The sequence below is a fragment of the Vulpes vulpes genome, chromosome 2 (assembly GCF_048418805.1).
Source record: "Vulpes vulpes isolate BD-2025 chromosome 2, VulVul3, whole genome shotgun sequence".
In the NCBI taxonomy this organism is placed as follows: Eukaryota; Metazoa; Chordata; class Mammalia; order Carnivora; family Canidae; genus Vulpes; species Vulpes vulpes.
Window position 1 is genome coordinate 131,392,732 of NC_132781.1, and position 21,790 is coordinate 131,414,521.

Sequence of the window (21,790 nt, forward strand, 5' to 3'; positions counted from 1 at the left end):
TATAGGTTATTAGGTGACACCTCAGCCTGAGGACCACACTACAGGTTAAGAGTTGTCAGTGCTTTGTGGGTCCCCTACCTTTGTCACTGTCCTTCCCATTCTCCAATGGTTACATTAGATTTCCACTCTCAAATCATCACAAACACAATTTTTATTTTTGCAAAGTAGAACTGATGTTTCTACTAACATATGCAATGTCATCAATAAGCTATCCCTTGTGGGAGCTTCAAAAAATAAGTGAAATATGCAGACTTTTGAGAGGGTCCAGATTTCCCTGAAAGGCCAGTGAGACCATGTCTTTTCAGCCAGACAATGAGAGACTCAAGAAGGTTCACTGTAGTTTTTGAACAACCAAAGGAATAATAAAAAAAAAAATCCATTTCATTTTCACAGAGAAGAGATATAAAAAGGAAAAAGTTTATATTAATGCAAAAGAATTCCGACTACAGAGCAGTTGGCAAGGACTCCTTGTCCAAAGAAAGACATAGCAAGAGGGATTATTTCTCCAGAGGCTTTGAAGGAAAGGCAAACAAGTCGCCTTTGTGAATTGTTTAAAAGTAGGCACAGATTCACCCACGTATAAGATGATGCCCTTTCCTACGGGAAGAGTCTCAAACCACTGCAGCATTTTTATGACTTCTTTTGCTTTTATGCTGAGAAAGTCCTTCACCCACCCAACATCAGATAAATATCAACTGTATTTTAGATTTGCATTTTTTACATTTAATTCTCTCAGTTGGAATTTATCTTGATGAATGGTATGAGAAAAGTCTTGATTTTTTTTTCCAAAAAGTTTTTTCGGTTATCCTAGTGATTACTGGTATGTTTATAAATAGCTTAGGTATTTTGTTATAGCCAAGGAATATCTAGGCATTTCCCTAATTCCACTTTATTCCTATCATTCTTGATATAATGGTAATCATTTTATTTGGAGGTGATTTAATATCCTTACCTTGGCTCATCTACATCTTCAGAAGCTCCAGACATAACCCCTGGGTTCTGAGAGCAGAGAGCACCACCAGCAAGAACTTTGTACTAACATGGGCAAGGGCCCTCTGTTTGGTTAAGCACACCCACTAGGCAGTCTCTGAAAAAAAGAATTGTTTTCCCTTAAGAATTACCATGGGAGAAGGACCCTGAGATAACTCAAAAACGTAAGAGCAAGAGGGTAGTAAGGCAATGATGGTACACATTTCCAGAAGATCTCTGAGAAGTCTTAGACAAAAGAACCAAAGAATGGAAAGTCTACCCTTCTAATTGTTTCTAGGTTAAAAAACAGAAGATCTCAACTGTTTGGTTAGGTAATCCAATGTGCAATCAACCTAGTGAATTTCAATGGCATTTTCTAAACTTTGCATTTAAGAGGCAAGGAGCAGCAAAGAGCTACTCAGGTTTCTGGCCGCCTAGCAAATAAACCTGCAGGAGCAGGCAAAAGGAATAAATGAGCAAAGGGAGTCACGTGAACTTGGCTTGGGAGTCCCAGAAGCAGTGGGAAACGCTGGAGAGAGTTTGTAAATTGGAGTTCATGTCCCTGGAACACTTGCTCCTTCTAGTGGTGGCACTAGCTACACAAATGCAGCAGTTTACACTCATGGAAATTCAAGCCCAGAACTGCTAGATACTCAAATTTTTCTCTTCACAGATTCACAAATTCTTAGTGAATTTCCTGTTTCTTCAAGTTTGGCAATTAATTAAATTTTCTTTCTAAAAATAGCTCTCTAAAAGAGGTTAAACCAGATATATCTCTTAGATTTACCCCATAGATCACCAGTGTGGAAACTCAAATTATAATATGATAAAACCTACAAGTCACCCAACTATCCAAACACCATCCCCTGCCCTTTTGGGCTTCATACGTGTCCCTCTTTTTCTTGACATGACAAATTATGGCAAGCTACACAGCTCAATGGGTTCTAGGGTACATGTGGAGTGTGAGTGAAAGATGCTAGATTATCTCATTCACCCCATTTAAGAATCAGACAAATTATGATCTTAAAAAGAAACTGCCATTTTGGAAATGAAAATTAATTACTATACATAATCATGTTGTTAGGTCAGACTGCTGACCCAAATTAGATCATTTTTTCTGGGGATCCCTGGGTGGGTCAGCAGTTTAGCGCCTGCCTTTGGCCCAGGGTGTGATCCTGGAGTCCCGGGATCAAGTCCCACGTTGGGCTCCCAGCATGGAGCCTGCTTCTCCCTCTGCCTGTGTGTCTGCCTTTCTCTCTCTCTCTCTCTCTCTCTCTCTCTCTCTGTCTTTCTCTCTGTGTCTATTATGAATAAATAAAATCTTTTAAAAATTCATTTTTTCTATTGTAAGTAAAGAACAAGTCTTACATCTCCAAAAATATCTTTTTCTTTTTTTCCATAAGAACACTTAGATATTTTGCTTCAAGTAACAATGACTAAAGGCTCTCAAGGTCACAGGTTTTGCATCAAGCTAGCTTATTTCATTCTTAGAAGCAAAGGAATAAACCTCAAAAAATTCATTACTTAAACTGCAAATCATTTCCACTGAAAATGAAAATGTTATAGAATGTTTAGCTTCTATACAAAGTACACTGATTATCTACTTTATTACTTACCTATCTAATGTCACCCTACTGCAATCCAAGTAAGTCAAAAGGTTTGAAGAATTGAATCAACTCCGTTGAGATTCAACTTATGTATCTGGTTTGTACATATCTATACATATTACCTTTTCCCACAGCCATTAACAGGATTGCTTTACTAGATCATCTTCGTTAATCATATAATGATCAAATTATGATAATCTTGAAGACTTTCTATTTCTTCTTTTACTACATAGGATCTAAAATATATGGTTTCCGATACAGAGTGTCTCAAACATGTTCACTTGAAAAGGACTGGAACAGGGAAGGTTAATAAATTTTGACTATCCGTACACATTAGTCTCTTCTTGCAAATATCTAACTGCCATAAATTCTCCATTTTGTCCATCTTTGTCCATCCTAAACCCTGTACAAGCAATATTTTAGAGGGTGACTGATTTTGACATCAATTTGGAAATAATCAGCTTTAATTCCTAGCTGAGATCAAAACAAACAACTGTGGTAGAAGAGACCAGTGATGCCATAAACATAGCTGATTCTAATTGGAATTTGTTTTCTAAAAAAAAAAAAAAAAATTCCAAGTATTGTGTTTCCAACCCAGATCACTTTTACAACAGAATGTTATGAAAATGGAAAATGAGAAGAAAACCTAAGAAGTAATTTTTAATCCAGTCTTTAGAATTCTTATTTTACCAGTGGTACAATGGCAGTAAATAGCTAAAGTGAGAATGGGCTCAATGAGTCCATATGCATATTAAACAGCAGAAAGTATCCATCATTAGGTGTGATATTCAAAAGGAGAGAAGCCCTCAATCCTCTTCGGTTCAACACAAAATACCAAGACCAACCCAGTGGTCTCAAACCCCACTAGCAGGCCTAATCCTTTCATCTGTTCCCAATATTAATCTCTTTAAAAACACACTCATTCTTATGCACATGCTTTACAGTTGTTATATTTTGTTTCTTATTATCAAAAAGTCTACAGAATATTAAAATTTAAAGTACTATCAGGTAAGTTACTCAAATATTGCTGATACTTTATTTTATGAGGATGTCACTATGGTGGCACCCATACTTTCCAAGAAGAAAGTAAGATGGAAAGAGGAGAAAGGAAAAGAGAAGAGACGGGAAAGATAGCTAAACCCCACAATACTCAGCAATAAGAGTATGTGAGTTCCCACAAATTCACATAACAGCATGATAGCCACACAATGATTTGGTCATTAAAGCAAACTTTGTGACAATAAAACAATAATATTTATTGAACAATCACAATAGCCACAGGAAAATCTGATATCCAAGAAGAAAGGAACAATATCAAAAAGACCTAGAGCAATAATGTAGATTGTTTTTCCTTTCAGCCCTGCTTTTTTGACACTGTAAATTCTGAAGTACATAGATCTATGTGAAGAATAGGAACAAGTTTCAGAGAATGATAAAGTTACCATATTTATTTTCATGTCACAACTAACAAATAGTCCTACAAAAACCTATTCATTCTATGAAAAGAAATTAGATTTCTAAGTGAAAATACATCTCCCATACTTGACTGTTCATAAAGGCAAATCCAGAATAGTATATTAACTCTGAACACTAAATGTCAAATTCACATTCTTCTCTACCACAGAAGTTGTACTTTTTTGTACAAAAATGACACATAGTATATTACTCTTTCTTAAGAAGTAAAAACTATTGGCCCTCATTTTGAGTTTCTTAACAGAGCTTAACCATTTTCTTTTCCTCCTTCATAGAAGAGGACTGCAACCGGCCAAGTACTTCAGTTTTTATTTCAAAAATGCTATGGAGGGGCACCTGGGTAATTCAGTCGGTTAAACATCTGCCTTCAGCTCTGGTCATGATCCTGGGGTCTTGGGATCAAGCCCTGCACCAGAGACCCTGCTTCTCCCCTCTGCCCCTCTCCCTGCTCATGCTTGCTCTTTCTCTTGCATTCTCTGTCTCTCTCTCTCTTTCAAATAAATAAATAAAATCTTAAAAACAAAAATAAAAATGCTATGGAAGTCAAGACAGTAGAAAGTGAAATGGAAAAAAGTCAGTAATACAGACACATGCTCGGGCACCTGGGGGTTCAGTGGTTGAGTGTCTCCCTTCAGCTCAGGTCATGATCCCGGTCCTGGGATCAAGTCCTACATCAGGCTCCCCACAGGGAGCCTGTTTCTCCCTCTACCTATGTCTCTGCCTCTCTGTGTGTCTCTCATGAATAAATAAATACAATCTTAAAAAATAAATAAAAATAAAATAAGTAAAACACAGGCACATGTTCATTATATTCCAACTTACCTAATACACTGACAAAGGCATCAAAAAGATGAAATGTAAGCAGAGGCTCTTTCAGGTGACCATAGTAATCTGCTATGGTTTTAAAGACATCTTTTTCAAATCCTAAATACATAGGCTGCTTCAAATCTGAACAATGAGGCCCTGTTAAAAAGAGAGACAGAAAAAGAAACATTAATGGGACAATCATTTCTAAGGATTAGTCTCTGTGCATATGTGTATAGTGTGTATAGATATCAAGAATAGATAAGTTTTCATGGGGAAAATTGAGGTTATATAAGTTGACATTATACATTTGCTTACACAAATATTCTTTATGTATAAATCAAAATCTACTATAAAACAATGAGGAAAATCACTGGCTTACTTGCATTTTAAAAGAAACCCACTCTTTCTTTAACATCCTTCTGAAAGGCATTTTTATTAAATGTAGACAATGATTATTTTTCTTTGAAATATTCAATGTTTTCCTAGTCTTGACAGTTGACCAAGATGATAATTAGCTCACCTATGTAATAGACAAGTTATAAAGCAATTTTCAAAGCTTTTCGTTATTTTATCATTGCTATATTATTAAATCCTAGAGTCAGAGCTGAGTTAATCAATTTCTACCTTCAATTAAACTATTTCAGACTAATAACTTATACTCTTTTTCTTAAAGATAGTCTAAAAAGGAGATTTTACATTGTGTCCTGTAATTCATTCTGATTATAAAACACTCTATTTGCTCCCCAACCAACCTTCAAAAGACAGTGTATCAAGCAGAGCATGTTTCAAAGTTGGGGTAGCTATAAGAAGCCTGGAACAATGTGGTCCCAGCCATACCCTAAGCAGAAGAAAGGCAAAGATCCACTTGGATCTGGGGCCAAAGAGGAACAAGAAGAAATGCTTAGCTCTCTATAGATATGGCAGCAAATGCCCCCAGGAATCCACACACACACACACACACACCCCACAGATTTACACTGCCAAGTGGAGAGATAAACCAGACCTGCCTGTGCCTTGAGGGAAATGGCAAGTAGCCTCATGAGGAACAGTTTGGCCAGTCCTCTCAATTTCCACACAGCATGGGAGAAAGAAGAAAGGTAAGTGCACTGGCCAGTTCTGGGCCAGCAGAACACAAGACTAAACAACTAAGACACAGAGAGATCTCTACCCTCAGGGCAACAAATGGTAAGACCAGCAAAAGCTGAAAGAAAGCCTTTCTCCAGAATCACTGCAACAAAAGAGAAAAGATAAAACTAAAAAAAACAAAAACAAAAAACAGTGAAACATTCTGGGCCTTCACATTTCTAGGTCAATGGGACAATGTGAAATTGGCTTTTTGTTGGCCTCCTTAAAACCCTCTTAACTTTTAATAATCTCTATACTTCTAAAATAACTTGTTTGACTAAAATAATTAAAATTATGGAACATCTATAGTTGGTACCATGTTAACCTAGCAGCCAACACAGTCATTCATTCTTGCTTGCTTCCTTCTCTGAAATACCCCAAGCTTAGTCAATTGAAATAATTATCTTGATATATCTCAGCAAGCAATCCACATTGCCTTGAATTACTGCCCCCTCCAAGATAAGTATGTGGTTGATTGTAAGCAGTTATATCCCTTTATGAACATTTCATCTTTCCCGTTAAAAATTTACACAAACAAAACAAAACAAAAGTTTCTGTAAAAACACAAGTGCACAGTGGGCCCCATGAGAAGAGGTCTTATTTCTAAGACTTTTTTGTTTCTTAGTCATCATGAATTTCAGAATATCTCTTATACATATTATTCCTGACAGATCTTGGAAAAACATTGCCTGCATCCATTTTTTTTTTTAATTGAATCCTTGTAATCCTTGTAATGTATATGCTCAAAGAAGAAAAACACAGTTGGGGATCCCTGGGTGGCACAGCAGTTTAGCGCCTGCCTTTGGACCAGGGCGCGGTCCTGGAGACCCGGGATCGAGTCCCGCGTCGGGCTCCCGGTGCATGAAGCCTGCTTCTCCCTCTGCCTGTGTCTCTGCCTCTCTCTCTCTCTCTCTCTCTGTGCGACTATCATAAATAAAAAATAAATAAATAAAAATAAAAAAGTCTAAAAAAAAAAAAAGAAGAAGAAGAAGAAAAACACAGTTAACATATTTTTGTATTTACTATCAGGCCATCATTCTGTGGCCAACCATGAGGCTGGCCAACAGGAAAGAACCCAGGCCTATGTACACATGGTCTTCCAATGGTCCTGCCAGAAAGAGGTGAGCAGCAAATTTACAGAAAAGGAGGCAAGAGGCCTTCAAAATACCCTATAAATGAGCCCGCCTATCCTTCCTGTTGTTCCCTATTATATGACTATAATGGGAATCTAGACTCAAGAAGGATAAGGAAAAGGTCAAAGTAAATTTGGGAGGCCAACAAGAATTTGGAAAACTTATTATTATCACAAAACTATTCAAAGGACATCCTTGCCTTTGGTCACCTTTTTCCTTTGACACATAAACAAGCATTTTTATGAATATGCCAAACATCTGTAAAGCACTCACACTTGATCCATATAAGACATGTCCCTGTTCCCAAGAACTTCTACCTAATATAATACCATTTCATATACATGGAGAACATCACAAAGTTGCTCTTTACATCTTGCTCCTTCATTGTTACAAAATTCCAGTCATTCTAATATTCCTCCAGCAGTTTTTTGTGGCATTATGTTTACAACTCACTTGAGGGAAAAATTATACTCTTCACTACATTTTAATCACCATGGGAAAATCTGTATCACAACCACACCTTAGTACATATTACAGAACATATTGTAGCCCCTAGATTTGTTTTACTGGCTTCCTCTATTCTTTACCAGTTGATCAACTTCCAAATCCTTGGTTTGCCAGGAATTCAGAAATGGGTAATTTAACTTTGCATTTGTACCTTCTATCTCATCATTGCCAACTCTGGCCAAAGATGTAATTTAAATTTTATTTACTTCAAATGGTTGAGCAAGAAGAAAAAAGCACTCTCCCAAGCTAAAACTACTCTACATCTCAGAGGTTCCAAAATATTAGTCAGAAACCAATGAAAATTTAATAATTAAACACAGAAAACTTTGGGCTTCACACAAGCTAATAATTGATATTCATATTCAGAATGATAGTACGTAATCATTGTCCATATACTGAGATTACCTACAGTAAACTACATAGTTATCTTAATTTCATTCAATCAGACAAAACAGAATCAGACATTTCAATCAGACAAAACTAACACCAGCTCAATAAATCATTCAGAGTCTACTTATTCAAAATTTTATTACATCTATATCTATACATGTGAGCCCTATCCAAAAGGTATCTTTCTGAGGCCATCTTTGAGGATGAAAGGTCCCACAGACCAAACATCATCATTATTAGTCAGCCAAAATAACTAAAATTCCTCTCACTAAAATCACTTGTTTGGGTTAAGCCATTAACCATCCCCTCTCTGGGTTTAGCCCTCTAAAAAATCCCCAGAAAAATGGCAGTGTTAGTGAGATACTATAACAACACATTCTTTATGGCATCTATGATAGGCAACGAAGTGATATCTATGCCTACGCAATGGACTGCCTACGCCTATGCAAATCTTCAGAGGGCCACCACAATCCAGGCCCCATCACCTTATATCCAATTACTGAAAGATGGCTTCATGTTTCTCTGCACACACGTTCTCCTGCTTCCAAATCATCCTGCTTATCAGTCAGACTAGTCTTCCAAAACATTGCTTCCCCACTTAAACTGGTGCTCTATAAAAGGCCAATAGTAGATAGGATCTGCTGAGCAAACTGAGATTTAAATACACGGCATACTCAGGAATATATGTTTTACAAGCTTTATACATAAATACAAGCCTTATAAATAAAAATGTATAAATTGTTAACAGGCAGCTATCTGCAAAATATTATATTCAATATAACTGATTTTTCTTGACTGTGATGAAACAGAAGTAATTTGGACTTTATCTGTAGTGTGATTATATCCACCAGAAAAGAGAAGCACAAAATTCCTTTAAAAATATTCCATAACTAAAAAAATACAACTTTGGCTTGTAAAAAAAGAAAAAAAAAAATATTCCATAACTCAGCCCTTTCACTAAGTCGCAAATTCATCACTAAAAGCACACTAGTCCCAAAATAATTAACTGCCAGTCTCACAGGTGTCAAATCAATGTTCAGGCCATTGAACAAAAATATTTTCTAATTCAGGGCACTAATTTCTGTTAATCTTATAAAACTGGAGGATAATTAGTACTTACAATTTGCCAAACACTTCATAGCTGACAGTACCCAATGAGGAAGTTCTTCTGCAGAGAAATGAAAATAAAAAGATATTTTATCCAGCTGCGTATAACTAAAGGAATTATATACATACATAGTATCATAAGAGTGTATAACCTGTCCAAATAATAAGAAACATATCTGCCAATCACACATCTCAAATCACTTATTAATATAGCAGAATGTTTAACAATTGGAAAGTTTTCTATCAGCCACAGTGTCACATGTGCTCGTACAAATGCCTGCCCATAAATTGCTCTAAGGACAAGATGCACTTCTTAAAGCTTTGGTGAAAAGGAGAAATTTGATAGTTCATCCCAAAGAAACAAACTAATCAGTTATCTTAAGAATTAAAGAAGGAAAAGAAAAAAACAGAAAAAGCAAACATATTAGTTATCAACTATATTTGTGAATTCAGTTCACCAAACACTTAAAAAAGGGAGGAGGGTAAATTCTGTATGTCCATTGTCCAATATAACTGTCCTTTTGCATGTTTCAATTTTCAAAATGTTTTAGGGGAAGGAAGTTCCACTGACATACTGATATAGGCTATTAGTTCTTAGACGGCCTTAAAATAATAATTGTTAACATTGCTACAAAAAATCCCAGCTGAGCCTTTCTTCCTTGGTTTCTCCCCTCCTGGTTCTGACACAGATATATAATGAGATGGACCAGCACTCATGCTTCCACTTCTCCATCTTCTTCACTTTGTGAAAAACTGGAAAGACACTGGTTGAACTATGTCAGATCTAATGAACCTGAGCCTTGTGGAAGCATCCTTCTTTCTGAAGAACTTGATAAGACAAAAGACGACTGATTATCTAAATGGTAAGTAAAAGTATTAATGTTTGCTATGCTCAAAGAATGTGGAAGGATTTTAGATGTATTTCAAAGGCAATAACCCCATTATTCTTTTTTTTTTTATTTTTTTTATTTATTTATTTACTTATGATAGTCATACAGAGAGAGAGAGAGAGAGAGGCAGAGACACAGGCAGAGGGAGAAGCAGGCTCAACGCACCGGGAGCCCGATGTGGGATTCGATCCCGGGTCTCCAGGATCGCGCCCTGGGCCAAAGGCAGGCGCCAAACCGCTGCGCCACCCAGGGATCCCAACCCCATTATTCTATGTAATTTAATTTTATATGTTGATATTAACCTACAACTCACAAAGTCATGAATTTGTTTCCTGATGTCCTCCATTCCAGATACAGACACTACATAAAAGACCAGGTGTTGGGATCCCTGGGTGGCGCAGCGGTTTGGCGCCTGCCTTTGGCCCAGGGCGCAATCCTGGAGACCCGGGACCAAATCCCACGTCAGGCTCCCGGTGCATGGAGCCTGCTTCTCCCTCTGCCTATGTCTCTGCCTCTCTCTCTTTCTCTCTGTGTGTGTGACTATCATAAATAAATAAAAATTAAAAAAAAAAAAAAAGACCAGGTGTTTCAAGTTTCAAAGACACATTCTGCTCCTGTCAGGAATCAGGGCCTAGAAAAACCTCCTCCCCTCTCACAGCTGCTCAGGCTCCTTCTGGTAGAGTTCTATCTTGCTGCCCAGGAGCCTCCAGACCTAAATTTAATAATAACTTAAAAAAATCCAAAAGTACTATAGCATATTCCCACATCCAATGGTCATTCTAGCTCCAGCTCTCCCCAGGATCAAGGGTTGGAAGTATTTACAAAAGAACCATTCAAAAGCCATCCAATTCTGGCCCATCCCCAATCCAAGAGAAGAAAACTTTAAAACCCATTCAGGGATTCTGGACCACTACAAGTAGGTACCATATCACTATTTTTCCAAATTAAAAAGAAAAAAAAAAACAAAAAACAGGATAGGCAGCTGCTAAATGTCTTTTTTTCCTGATTTGTAAACTGGGAGAAAAGGTATAAAAAAAAATTAAAGCATCTTCAGCATTTAAAGGGCTACCTTTTTTTATCAACAAGAATAAAAAAGGACCTAAACCAAGACTCTCCCAGAAAATCTACCACAGAGACACTGTAACGAAAAAAAAGGTCAGTGAGAACCAAAAATCAGTCAGACCCACTTGAAACCTAATATCAATCTCTAAGGCCCAGTCAGTGGCAAACTAACTCAAGTATTAGGTTAGGTCTTTTTTTTTTTTTTTTTTTTTTTTTTTTTTAGGTTAGGTCTTAAACTTACTTTTCAGGGATTTTCCGTGAATGATAAAGAACTACTTAATGCCCTATATATAGCTAACACTGAACTAGCCTCTGGATGGACTGTGCTGAGGCTTTGAGTCCTGGATATTCACCTTTCCTTGTCACTTCCTTAATCCACGTAATTATTTAAAAGATACGAGGAAGTGAGACACCACTATGAATACTGAGGGGATACATTTATTGAGGATTTAGGGAAGGATCAAAAAAAAAAAGCTGATGGGACTGTGCAGCCAACATAGTGGGTCAAAATAGGACCACTAGAATGGTTTTTAGGCACTTACTTGACTTGTCATCAAGGATGACAACTCCCTGCTTGCTCACACTGTACACATTATGGATGATGAACTTGGAGTTGACCAGTTTAATGTCTAAGACTTCTTCCAAAGAATCCAGGCCAAGAACTTTCTGTAAGCTGGAAAGATACATGATAATTAAGTACTTAAAAAAAAAATCAACATTACCCAAAAACTTGGCATGTAAAAGATCAATCTTTAAAATGTGTTGTTTTCATGCATTTCATCCAATCTTTGGCAAAAAGGCTAGAAATTGAATATGATGAAACAAATTTAAAAGATCCTTTGGCTATTAACAGATTGCCTCACTAATTTAATAACATAATGCTTCGATGCCAAGAAATATATTTCATAAGTAAAGATATAAAAAACGAAAGCCAGCTTATCCAGTGATGAGAAACTGCTACTAGTATGTCTGTGAAAGGGAAAAAAAACCTTCTATATAACAATTACTTTAATTTACTTTAATTATCCATTGTATGCCAAATATCTAGGAGATCAAACTTACCACTGTGTTTCATTAAACATAAAGCTTCAGTGTTATAGGAAGTTTAAGAACTTTGAAGTTTCTATTCTTAGCTATTCTATAAATGACGGTAAAAAATTTCCAGAATTTAGTTAAATTATGTTTGCCAAGCAGCACAGCTGCAAATAATACAAAGATTTTAATACATAATTTCAGAAAATCAAATATGCAGAGAGTAATAGAGGAGCAAAATTGAAAAAGAAAAGAGAACACTGAAAGTTCTCATTAATATCAACTGCACATACTACGATAATGTCATAGACTTCCATATCTCTTCGACATTGGCCTCTGTCAGCTGTCTGCGGTAGACAAGACGGCAAGCTGGCACCTCTCCAATAGCAATACTGTGACGCTTATACCACATCTCAGAGTTCTATTTGGAGGGAGGACAGAAAGAAAGAAGAAATATTTCAATAGACAAGACTATGATTTTACCAGAAATTTCTTTGGCTTGGTTATTTGTAGCTTGATTTAAAATAACAACTAGAAATATAAACTAACTTTCTTTGCATAGACTACCAAGAAGTAAGGTATAACTCTGAAGGATCAGGTCACATTTTAAGTGAGTATTTATAAATTACAAAAGAACTATGGCAATTAGCATGACATTGACTATTTCTTTCCTGTGGGAATTCCAACTCATCAATGAAGTAGCCATGAAATAAAATTCAGAATTAAGTCAAAGGATATCCACCAATATTCATACGCTGTCCAAACTGAGTGATTGTTTGAAACAAACTTAAAGTCTGTTACTTTCAAGAAGTCTCTACTTTTGATAAGCAAAGATCAAATAAGTACAATGTTGAAGAGTAGACCCAGATGTTAGGCAACTGCAGAGGGCAGGAAAAACAAAAGCTCCACAGGACAACTGGAGATAGTAAGGAGAAAAACTACAGCTCAGAAAGGTTAAATAATATGCTCAAAGTCACACAGCTTCACCAGTTCAAAATTCTCAGTATCTCCTTTCTCATATTTAGGCTACTAGACATTTGATTCTTAAAACTTCCTTTTTGTAATCACAGAAACTTTGAAGTTTTAGAGGAAAAACACTTAAGAAATTATTTACAAAGATTTTCTGTAATATTTTTACAAAAGTATCATGATAGAAAAATCTTATAAATTTGGAAAAACAGCCAGAAAGATTCTGTTCTTGCAGAATTACTCAATTACAAAAGAAAGTCAAAACCCATGTGGATTTGTGAATTTTGTTTAAAGTATCTAAATTAGGTGTTCATTTTTGAAGACAGGCATATAAATGATTGCATTTGCCTAGCAAAACTGCTTCCAAAAGTTATTTTAAAGAAATAGCATGGGGCCACCTGAGTTCAGCATCCAATTCTTGGTTTGGGCTCAGTTCATAATGCCAGAGTTGTGAGATCAAGCTCTGCATTGGAATCTGTGTTGGGCGCAGGATCTGCTTGAGATTCTTCTCTCCCTTTCCTACGCCTCCTGCCCTATGCTCACACACTCTCTCTCTCTCTCTCAATAAATAAAAAATTTTTTTTTAAAGAAAGAAACACCATGGATATATTCAACTATTTATCTGTAAACATATTGCTCATTACAACTGTTTACTAAAAAACTGGAAACACAGTATATACCTGACAGTAAAATACTGGATAAATAAAATATATTACTTTTATATTAGATAAGATGCAGATATTAAAAAATGATGTCAAATGTCTAATAACATAAAAAAGCTAAGCACATTGTGAAGAACATGGGCTATGAAAAGCTCAACATGGTCTCATTTTTGTGTTAAAAATTTGTGTGGTAAAAAGGATACACCACATAAATGTTAATATCAATTCTCTCTGGATGATATCATGAGTAATTTATTTTCCTTTGTTTCTGCCTAAAAACAATTCTATTAAATAAATGTGTAACATCAATAGTAATTAACAGTTACTGAACACCTGTGTGCCAGCCACGACTTTAAGCACTCTATAGGTATGACCTCACTTGATTCTAACAAGCCTACCCCAGAGGGTACTATTACCATCTCAGTTTCACCATTAAGAAAAATTTTATTAATTTATTGAGAGAGAATGTGTAAGCATAGGGCAGGAGGGGTAGAAGGAGAGGAAGAGAAAAATCTCAAGCAGACCAGACCCTGTGCCCAACACAGATTCCGATGCAGAGCTTGATCTCACAACTCTGAGATTATGAACTGAGCCCAAACCAAAAACAAAAACAAAAACAAAAACAAAAACAAAAAAAACATAGAAACAAGCCCAAATAACTGGTAAATGTAGGAATCAAGATTCCTTTCCACACTGTACTGCCCCTCAACAAGCACAAGTTTTATTTTATTATCATATATTTTTTATTTGTATAAATGGTGAAGCAAGATAAAAGACAGAATAAAACAAAAACAAAAACCAACAAGCAAAGAGGAAGCAAAGACAGAAACCGGGAAAGTAGAACAGAAAAAAATGAATGATGAGCTCAAGTTCTTTAAGAAAAATTGTTTCTTTTTTTTAATATTTTATTTATTTATTTGAGAAAGAAAGCGAGAGAGAGAGAGAGAGAGAGAGAGAGAATATGAATGAGCTGGGAGAGGGGCAGAGTAGAAGCAGACTCCCTGCTGAGCAGGGAGCCCAATGCAGGACTCGATCCTGGGACTCCAGGATCATGATCTGAGCCGAAAGCAGACACCCAACCGACTGAAAAAAGGAAATCAGGGGCACCTGTGGGTGGCTCAGCAGTTGAGCGTCTTTCTTTGGCTCAGGTAGTGACCTTGGGGTCCTGGGATGGAGTCGCCTATTGGGCTCCCTGCAGGGAGCCTGCTTCTCCCTCTGCCTGTGTCTCTGCTTCTCTCTCTCTCTCTCTCTCTCTCTCTCTCATGAATAAATAAATAAAATCTTAAAAAAAAAAAAAGAAAAGAAAAATGTCTGTTGAATAACCACTCTATCAATGGGAACATGCTAGATGTTGAAATGAAAATGTTCAAAAAAAATTTATCTGATCTCATGCAACTTACATTTTAACTTTCTCTAGACAGGAACTATCAGCTAGGCCTTGATTAAGTACTCCTCATTAGGAATGAATTAAAAGTTCTCAAATACCCAAAGTATTTCCACTTTGTTTTCTAATTATCTATTTTTGTACTGTATGCTTCACTAGACTATGAGCCTTTTTAGAGTTAAAACTGTATCACATATTACTGTATCCATGGAGCCTAACAAAATACATGGTACGCAGCAGACACCCAATAAATATTTGTTGAATGACTAAATTAATGATTTCCAAATATTATCTTGCCTTTAAGTTCCAGGATCATTATCTCCATCTGCCTATGAGACACCTCCATTTAATACAAACCATGTTTATCATCAAACATACTTAAAACCAAATTCATCACTGTCCTGACAAACCCATAAGTCTTTACGGAGTCTCTATTTCTGTCCTGGTGTCATTCTTTTTCCTGAATTATCTTTGAAAAAATTGGGACGCCTGGGTGGCAAGCAGTTGAGTGTCTGCCTTCGGCTCAGGGCATGATCCTGGGGTCCCAGGATCAAGTCCCACATCAGGCTGCTCTCCTGCAGGGAGCCTCCTTCTCCCTCTGCCTGTGTCTCTGCCTCTCTCTCTGTGTGTGTCTCTCATGAATAAATAAATAAAATCTTAAAAAAAAAAAAAAAAAAGCCTAAGCTTCTTAACTATTATTCTTTTCAAAGAGAGAATACAATCTCTTCAGGAAAAAAAAAAAAAAAAGGTTTTTCTTTTAATTAAATTGCCTAAAATGTTTACATCACATCTCTGCAAATAAGTATGAATTGGACATCTATTAGACCATATTAACTTAAAAAAATTTTGTGAGTACAATTCTGAAAAAGTGCCATATAAAAGTTCTTCTCTGTTTTATTTTTTAACATTGTCTCAATCATAGTAGCCTTCTACTGAGAATACTTTTAAGAAAAAGTATGCAAAAAAATTATAGTCTATTCTACAATAAGCTTATTAGTTTTTTTCCAAAACTAGCAGAATCTACCGTTGTTCATCTATTAGGGATCATTCCACAATACTTCACACCCTAACCTTCTTACTTTCAACTGCTAATACTAAGAACAAAATTCAAGAGTACACAAAGAGAGAAAAGGGTAACTTCTAGAACACAGGAGAAAAGGAGATTATATAAGGGAGTTGCCACAGAAACCTGCTTGGTCTGAACCTATGAAAATAGCTACTATGTATTTGGTCAAAATGTCAACAGGCAAGAGAGAAAGAGGCCAACAGCTAATCTTTCTCTGTTACTGTTCTCTCAGCTATTGACACATAAGCTAGTGTTTTAAAGTACTTTTAGACCACTGTTTATAAAAAGAAGTAGACTAAGGCTGGTGGTTCACAGATCACTTCCTACTTCTGGCTGCTGTAGCCTCACCCCGAGCCACCATCACTACCACCACCCTCCCACTCTACATCCACCTCCCTGCCCATCTTTTAATAACACACTTACCATCACAACTGGCCTTACTGGGATGTTCTCCTGTGAAGTGCTCTGTGGGGGGTCATTCCATTCGGGAAATTTAATAACATCCTTTTGGTATGCAGGCTTCTTTGGATATGGTTTCAGGGGTGAAGAAGGAGGAAATCTAAAAACCAAGAAGGAAATCTTTATTACTGCTGTCAATGGGAGACATAGGGGTATTTTAACAATAGTTCTCATTTCTTGTATCCTTGAGAATTTATGTAATAATTCCAAACTTCAGATAATAAATGAGGTCATACTCAATCAAATTATCACGTATGGCTTACTGTACCCAACATGGGATTTTTTTTCAATGTTCATTCATTACGCCTATCATAAACATTTATGAAGAAAAACAGGAATCGAACATGTGACACATTATGAAATAAATAAAATTTGTTCTCTTATCAAATGATTTTCATGATTAAAGATGTTCTTCATGGGCTGCTAAAGTAATATCCATTTCTTTCACCCAGCTTGAAATCCTTACCCCTCGCAACTCTCTCCAGAATTTATAGATGGTACATATATAAATAGAACTTATGGACAGATGAATTCTCTGTGATACTTGCTGAGAAAGAATATATTGGCACAAGACTCTTGCAGCCTAATATTCATTTTTATGACTAATTCAGGTATAGATTAATCCTCTTTCCTTTGTATATGGAACACTTCACTTAGAGGAGGGGAAAGCTACCCAATGTCCTTCTTTGCCTTTTTATACGCTTCTCTGTCCCTATCTCTCCAAGACATTGGCACCATCACTCCCTGGACTAACACAGAGAAGCCTAAGTACAATCTAACTCTCTTTAAGCTAGTCTTGACCACATCTGATAAAGAGTAACAGAAAAGTAGTTAAATACAAATTTTCTTCAGAGGAGCTTTTTCTGTTTGTTAGAAAGAGAGATTGCATTGCCTTGAAAGAGTAACACAAGAATTCTTTTTTTTTTTTTTTTTTTTTTTTTTAAGATTCATGAGAGAGAGGCAGAGATACAGACAGAGGGAGAAGCAGGCTCCATGCAGAAAGCCCGATGTGAGACTTGATCCCAGGACTCCCGGATCACACCCTGAGCCGAATGCAGACACTCAATTGCTGAGCCACCCACGTGTCCCAAGAACTCTCCTTCTTAACGTTGACATGGAAGTCAGGAGGTAGTTTACTTTTTATTTATTTAAGCCAAAACAAAGGTTTAAAATCTTATCCATGATACCCACAGGAAAAATAATTCAAATAAACAATAAAGATCTTATTCTTAAGGAAAATGCATAGAGATATAAAGAATTTTTAAATGTCTATAGTTTACCAAAAAAAAGTCTGTATTGAGGTGAATCAGAAGAATCACAAATAATAAGCACTACAGAGGAATATTTCAAGAATAGTCATAAGAGACTTGAAAAAGGATGGCTAATGAAATTAAGGTGAGTTTCATCTTCTCTGAAAAGAATATCCAATAACTACACTTTATTTGAAAAGTCAGTGAGAAAAAAAATGAAATTAAATTGAGTTAAAGATAAATAAACTGAAAGACAGCTTAAATTTTTTAATCAAGTTATCTCCAAGGCAGTTATTTCCAAACAATTCCAAAATACAAATTAAATAAATCTCCAAAGCCAGTGAAAGTTACTCTGACTCTTAAGTAAAGGCTGACTTGCAGAAGTCCGATCCTATTGCTAAGAAGCCAACAATCACAAAAAAGTCCTACTGCCCTACTGCCAACCAAAGTATATAGCACGTGTGCACACTCAGGTACACACACACACTCTCACATTTACACACACATATAATGTTACAAACATGTCCAGGGAGTTCACAGGTCACCCATCTTTCAGTTCCTTAAAAATTAAACACCATCCCTACCCCTCACCCCACCATTAATACCCACTGCTTACCGTCCCAACTCCTTCAACTTAAGTGTGAAAATATGACCTGAGTTCCAGCCCTAATTCTCTCACCAACAGTCTGTGTTGTCTTCTGGCAAGTAACAGTGTGTCTCAGTTAAAGTTTATTCATTTGTCCAATAAGGATGACCCCATAAATGTCCTCCTGGGTTCAAAATGTGTTTCCTGTACTCCCACACCCAGAAACAATTAATACCTTCCAAAAACCAAAGTGGTAGTTCTCATGTGGAGAACTGTGATAGGAGAGCTACCAGGGAGCCACATTCTTCCTTCACCCTGGGAAGATGAGATCTCTGCCATAATATCTGCAGCTGTCACAGCAGGTGTGGGATCTTTAGGGCAATCTGGCCAAAGATGAAAATGCAGCAGAGCTCCCCCTCATGGACTTCTTTTACTGCGTGCACTGAGAGTTTTCCCTGTAATTTTAAGACTCCAATTATGTCATCTCAGGCTTCAAAGCCTGTCACAGATGACCTAATCCAAATGTCACATTTTTCACTTGGGGAAATGAAGCCCCAAAAGAGGAAAGCAAACTTACTGAAAGCCTCACAACGAACAGGCCAAGAGAACAAACCATCTTGCATCAAAGATTTGCAAGCCCTATTTATTTAATAGGGACATTACAAAACTTTATTGAAAGACACTAATGATGTAAATTGATAGATATATTAAATAAGAAGATTCAATACCCATATTCAACAGTAAAATGTCAATGTCAATACTCCTCATGAAGATAGATACTTACGAAGAAATTCTGATCAAAATAAAAAGTTTCCTGTATTATGCTGAGTGAAATAAGTCAATCGGAGAAGGACAAACATTATATGGTCTCATTCATTTGGGGAATATAAATAATAGTGAAAGAGAATAAAGGGGAAAGGAGAAAAAAATAAGTGGGAAATATCAGAAAGGGAGACAGAACATGGAAGACTCCTAACTCTGGGAAACGAACTAGGGGTGGTGGAAGGGGAGGAGGGCGGGGAGTGGGGGTGACGGGGTGCTGGGCACTGAGGTGGGCACTTGACGGGATGAGCACTGGGTGTTATTCTGTATGTTGGCAAATTGAACACCAATAAAAAATAAATTTATTATTAAAAAAAAAGTTTCCTATGAAACATGATAAACTGACTGTAAAATGTATATGGAAATGCAAGAGGCCAACAACAATCAAGACATTCTTGGGCAGTCCCAGTGGCCCAGCGGTTTAGCACTGCCTTCAGCCCGGAGTGTGATCCAGGAGACCCGGGATCAAGTCCCACGTCGGGCTCCCTGCATGGAGCCTGCTTCTCCTTCTGCCTGTGTCTCTGCCTCTCTCTCTCTCTCTCTCTGTCTGTCATGAATGAATTAATTTTTTATTTTTTATTTATTTATTTTTTTAAGACTTTATTTATTTATTCTTGAGAGATAGAAGGAGAGACAGAGCCAGAGACACAGGCAGAGATAGAGCCAGAGACACAGGCAGAGGGAGAAGCAGGCTCCATGCACCGGGAGCCCGACGTGGGATTCGATCCCGGGTCTCCAGGATCGCGCCCTGGGCCAAAGGCAGGCGCCAAACCGCTGCGCCACCCAGGGATCCCTGAATTAATATTTTAAAAAAGACATTCTTAAAGAAGAAAAACAAAGTGAAAAAAAAAAAAAGAAAGAAAAACAAAGTGAGGTGACTTGCCCTACCAGCTACCGAGGCTATTTAAGATAACACAGTCGGGCAGCACTGATGGCAAAGACCATGGACTCTCAGCTTCAACATCACTGACATTTTGGGCTGGATAATTCTTACCGTGTGGAGCTGTCCCATGTACTGTGAGTTGTCCGGCAGCATCTCTGGCCTCCATCCACTAGATGCTAATAGAACACCCTCCCACGTGAGATAACCAAAAATATTTCCAGACACTGTCCCCTAAAAAATGGTTCCCAGGTGAACATCATGGGTCTAGACAGACAATCTAAAACAAACATACATATTTATTTAGAAACCTGATTTACAAGAGAAGAGATATTACAGATCAATAAGAAAGTATGGACTGTCCAACTGGTTATCCCTTTGGGAAATGTGAAATTGCATCCCTGCTACAGAGTGTACTTCCAAAGATGTTTTACAAAGGCACTTCCCATCCACATGGTCTTTTGCAAGTGATCTTGCCACTACCCTATCAAGAGGTACTCTGAGTGTGTTTCTCTATTCTTTTGAGTCTGGGTGATCCCACTCCAACTGCTTTAGTAACTAGAAGATGGTAGGAATGAGACAGCCCTTAACTGGCCTGGAACGCCCTTCCTGTCTCATAGAACTCCCAGGCTCATTGCCAAGCTCTTAGAATCCAGCCATCAGGTACAAAAGGGCCACGCCCCTGAGAGCAGCATACTGAGAGGTGCCTAAGCAACAAAAAGAGGCCATGGGAGATGAGACACTGCTCGGAAGGAAACTGAGGTCAAGGAGCACTGCAGCTCCAGACTTGGGCACGTAGAAGTCATCCTGGAAGTGGATTTTCCAGCCTCAACAGCCCCAGGCAATGTCCAGCTAATACTCCCCCCCCCCCAAATTATGTAAAAATAACAATGATTGTTTTAAGCCACTGTGTTTGGGCATAGTTTTGTTACACAAAAACAGAAAAGCAGAATAGAAATTTGTGGCATTTCTATCAGGACAGGCTGTCAGTGGAGGCCTGGAGAGCTCAGGAAGACATGTTAGGGGAGCCTAGAACAAATGTCAGGAAGTGGTGGTTGGAGGCCATAAAGACCCATGTTGCATAGTAGCACCAATTTCAGTCAAAACTGTCACCTGCAGCAACATGAAAAGTACAAAAAAGGTGGATGTGGAGAAGGAGTTCTCCAGGATGAATGTTCAAAGTGCCGGCTGGTTTCTTTTAGCCTTGATAACAAGGTATGGATAGAGATAAACTGAAGAAGGACTGCTTCAGTTTTGAAGCAGAATTTAGAAGAAATTCAAAGGACCCATGACTTGTTTCAAAAACAAAACTATTTATCATCCCCAAACTCCCCCAACAAAAGATTATTTTTTTTATTCATGAGAGATATAGAGAGAGAGACAGAGAGAGAGAGAGGCAGAGACAGAGGGAGAAGCAGGCTCCATGCAGGGAGGCTGACGTGGGACTCGATCCCGGGTCTCCAGGATCACGCCCTGGGCTGAAGGCGGCGCTAAACTGCTAAGCCCCCCGGGCTGCCCCAAAAGATTCTCAAGGTAAAAATGGCCTTACGACCAATATCAAATTCAAGATGTTTCTGGTAAAATATGGTCTCAGAGGATGCTTGGGTGGC

At 37.5% G+C, this 21,790-nt stretch overlaps 1 protein-coding gene across 1 annotated transcript in view; it reads right to left on the reverse strand.

The window, feature by feature from the left end:
• DEPDC1B (DEP domain containing 1B) overlaps positions 1-21,790 on the reverse strand; it is an 86,652-nt gene that overhangs the window by 30,344 nt on the left and 34,518 nt on the right. The window contains exons 3-7 of the mRNA XM_025983517.2: positions 16,607-16,742; positions 12,396-12,523; positions 11,613-11,743; positions 9,132-9,179; positions 4,872-5,012 (exon numbers count right to left, since the gene is read on the reverse strand). Of these exons, the coding sequence (XP_025839302.1) occupies positions 4,872-5,012; positions 9,132-9,179; positions 11,613-11,743; positions 12,396-12,523; positions 16,607-16,742 (584 nt within the window). The remainder of the gene's footprint in view (positions 1-4,871; positions 5,013-9,131; positions 9,180-11,612; positions 11,744-12,395; positions 12,524-16,606; positions 16,743-21,790) is intronic.